Here is a 4,082-nt window from a genome sequence, read left to right on the forward strand (position 1 = left end):
GTTCTTTCCTTTTCCATTAATCCTTCTTTCCTAACCCTTCTAAACTCTGAATTTTGTCCTTGGGTAAATGTTGCTCCTTTGATCACAAGTTACTAATTATTCTAAGGTATGCAGACTTCCCTAATGTTATTGTTTCCCATATAAATCTGTCTATTGTTTGGCTGACAATTGAGCAAGGGTTTGAGTTCATTTCAAGACCTGAAGGGTAGCTAAGGACCATTGTCTCAGGGGTTCCACCAGTCTCTATCCAACCCATAAGCCTGATCTTTATTATGATTTTGAGTTGTGTTCCACATTTTTTCTTCCACTCTACCCAAGACCTTCTAATGCGATCCTTTGCAAAGCAGATAGTAGTGGTAACTCTAATTCCTCTCTCAAGATTTAACTTTGGCAACACCTCCAGGATGCCTTCCTTGGCTCCTAAGGGTAGCTTAAGAGCACCCCCTGTATGTTCCCATAGCTTCTAATGCATTCTTTTCTAAGTACCAGATTCTAAAATTAACTATTAATTTATCTGTCTCCTCCAATGGATGCTGAGCTCATCAAAACAGAACCTAGCTCGTTGTAGATGCTTAGTAATATGGATTTAACTGAACCAAACCTATCTACAATACACAAATCATTACAAAGTGAGCATTAAAATGGGAAGTTCTCAGTGATTTTTGGTAACTGAATTATAGTAAGTACATACAGCTAACAACCTACTTAACAACTTCTATAGAGGGTTTCTGAGGAACAGTTTGTAGGTTTGACTGCTGACCTAGTGGTTAGCAGTCCAGTGATTATCCTAAGCACCACACCAAGACACACACACACACACATATATATATGTAAAAACATCAATATCAATGGAGAAAATATTGAAGCTGTCAAACACTTCATTTTGCTCGTATTGACCATCAAAGCACATAGAAGCAGCAGCCAAGAAATCAAAATATGTACTGCATTAGGCAAATGTGCTGCACAAGACCTCTTTAAAGTGTTCAAGAGCAAAGATGCCAGTTTGAGGACTAAGGTGCACCTGACCCAAACCATGTATTTTCAATAACCTCATACGTATATGAAAGTTGGACAATGAATAAAGATCATGAAAGAATTGATGCATTTAAGTTATGTTGTTGGAGGCGAATATTAAAAGTACCAGGAACCACTAAAAGAACAAACAAATCTGTGTTTGAAGAAGTACAGGCAGAATGATCCTCAGAAGCCAGGATGGTCAGACTTTGTCTCTTATACTTGGAACATGTGTCAGGAGGGGCCAGATCCTGGAGAAGAATTATGATGCTTGGTAAAGTGGAGGGTCAGAAAAAAAGAAGAAGACCCCCAATGAGATAGATACATAGATAAGCACAGTAGCAGCAGCAGTGAGCTCAAGCATGGCAGCAATTGTGAGGCTGGTGCAGGCCCAGGTAGGGTTTCATTCTGGTTTGCATCACGTTGCTATGAGTTGGTACCAACTCAATGGCACCTAGCAATAACAACATATATGTGTGTGTGTGTGTGTATAACATATATGTATGTGTGTGTGTGTGTATGAGTCCTGGTGTGGTGCTGAGGGCTAATGTGTCAGACTGCAGTCATTTGAACTGCAAGGTCAGTGGTTCAAGCTTACCAGCTGCTCCTTGGAAATCCTATACAGGGTCACTATTAATATTCACCTCCACCAACATAACTTAGCAACAACATATATAATGTTGTTGCTAAGTACCACTGAGTCAGTTTTGATTCATAACAACCCTGCACAGGGTTTCTGTATTTGAAATATATTCCTCAGTACCAAATGGCATCTGGTTTAAGAAACCACCCACCATTTCTAGATTTTCTTGTCCTCAATAGGACAATGTTTGACCATTTCCTGTGTTCAAATATTTGTGTATGTAAAATAGAGAAAGATATCAAACTGGGATTATGAATTTGGAGTGACAGGCAAGCCTAAATACTCTCTAAATATTATATTGCAAAAGGATTTAGTTGGAAAACTGGGCATATGTGATGACACAGTCAGTTGGGAGGGATAAGGAAGTATGTTCACAGGATGACCAGATAACAAAAACTTCCCAGTTTTACTTGATCCCTTTCAGAAATCTCCATTAGCCACAGGAATTTTTATGGATAATTCACTCTAATGCCACTTACCAATATCCCATCTAGGTTTTACTAATATCTGATTTCCCTGGAAAACACACACAAAGTCCAGGAAATATTTGCTCCCCAAAATAAAGGTAGTTAAGATTGGATTTTAATGTAAGCAATTTGAAAATTGAATGAAAGCAAACTTCTCCAAATTTTAAGTATATGTGATAGTGTGACCACTGAATTTTTCTGTTTTAACAGATTAAACTTTTACTAGAAATGACAGGCACTGATTTATTTATTCTTACTGTGCTTTAGGTGAAAGTTTGAGGAGCAAATTAGTTTCCCATTTAACAGTTTGTGCATAGAAACCCTTTATTTTTTAAAAAAAGGTGTTATCAAAATACTAAAGCTATTGCTTGTTCCTCAACAAATTGCTGTTCTATTAAAATGAAATCATATCATATCCTTTCTCTAATAAACGGTTTATTTCATAGCCCCTGATAATAACCTACCAAAAAAATTAAATTACCAACAGTCATGATTGTCTTTTCCAAAATTACTGGAACAAATGACTGAAGACTAGAGTTGATCTTTTCTAATTAAGGTATAAAATCAAATCCAAACTCACAGCGTGGAGTTCTTTCCTACACATAATGACCCTAAAGAACAGAGTAGAATTGCCCCATATGATTTTTAAGGCTGTACATCTTTAAGGAAGCCGACCGTCACATCTTTCTCCCACTTAGAAGCTAGTGAATTCCAACCACCCAGTTTTAGATTAACAGCCAAGAGCTCAGCCACGGTGCCACCAGAGCTTCCTAATTAGGGTATGTTGTTGTTGTTGTTATGGGTGTCGAGTGGACTCCACTCATAGCGACCGTGTATGTTTCCAAGGAGCAGCTGGTGGTTTTGAATCGCAGACCTTGTAGTTCACAGTCCAGTACTGATCCTACAGCCCCAGAGCAGGAGTCCATTGGATGGCATACAGCTCACAAAATCACAGCAGTCCTCCACTGATATTGACACTGATGACAAGATAACGCCACCAAGTGTCCCTGAAACTAGAGTCCTCAGTGATTCCATCAAACATGCCGTCGCCAGAACTCACTGCCAACTCACGCACGGTGGTCGAGCTCCCAGGGGTTCGGGAAAGTTTTGACAAGCTAGCAAGTTCTGTCCAAACGTGAGGCTAACCACCACATCTGCTCCCCGTCCCCTCCCCCTTCCTGTCTTCCCCGAAGCTGACCGGGGGCTTTCTGGAGACACGCACACGGAACCGGAAAAGCGACCATTTTCCCCAAGCCCCCAGCCGGAAGTGGGGCCCGTCCCGCCGGCGCACTCACCGTGGAAGAGCAGGATGCCCAGCAGTAGAAAGAGAGCGCAGCCACGGCGTCCGGCCGCTCGGCTCTGCTGCATCCCGACAGTTTCCCAGATGCTTGCACACCTTGTTTACAGCTCCAGGTAACGACTCAGGTAGCAACGGAAGTGACGTTGGGTCGGGAGGCAGCGAGAAACCTTAAAATGGTGATCTGAAGTTGCCATAGAAACATGGCTTCTTTCCAGAACCACACCTGGGCTTGCTCACTGACCAGTGATTCTTTAATTTTCAAGTGGGAGTTAATTGCTCTCTTTTGCTTCACAACGGAGCAGGCTACAGACTTCTCGGAAATTTACAACAGCTAACTGAGGAGTGCTCCTTTTATTTTTGTGGAATTCTGCAAGATTTAATCATTTTGATCTTCTGACCCTGTTCCAGAAGTCCTTTTACCCCTACAGGTTACTGGAATGGAATGCTGTCAGAGTAAATTCTTATACATTTAGAGTTCAAAGCAACCGAGGAGATCATACCGGATCGGTCAATAGTTGAATAGATATTAGACCTAAATGACCAGTGCGTGCGTCAGCCTCTGTTCTTTTGGGTGTAGCTAGAACAACCACCTTCCTGAATTAGGTATGTATTAAATTGCTGTTGACAGTGAAAATGATGATCAAATTACTACGTTTTA

At 41.0% G+C, this 4,082-nt stretch overlaps 1 protein-coding gene across 1 annotated transcript in view; it reads right to left on the bottom strand.

The window, feature by feature from the left end:
• Nucleotides 1–3,512, bottom strand: part of MPZL3 (myelin protein zero-like 3) — a 23,996-nt gene extending 20,484 nt beyond the window's left edge. Inside the window, exon 1 of the mRNA XM_006833870.1 lies at nucleotides 3,420–3,512. Coding sequence (XP_006833933.1) covers nucleotides 3,420–3,492 — 73 coding nt within the window. The 5' untranslated portion in view covers nucleotides 3,493–3,512. The remainder of the gene's footprint in view (nucleotides 1–3,419) is intronic.
• Between the last annotated feature and the right edge of the window lie 570 nt (nucleotides 3,513–4,082).

This window comes from Chrysochloris asiatica, unplaced genomic scaffold, assembly GCF_000296735.1.
Source record: "Chrysochloris asiatica unplaced genomic scaffold, ChrAsi1.0 scaffold00008, whole genome shotgun sequence".
NCBI classification, from domain to species: Eukaryota; Metazoa; Chordata; class Mammalia; order Afrosoricida; family Chrysochloridae; genus Chrysochloris; species Chrysochloris asiatica.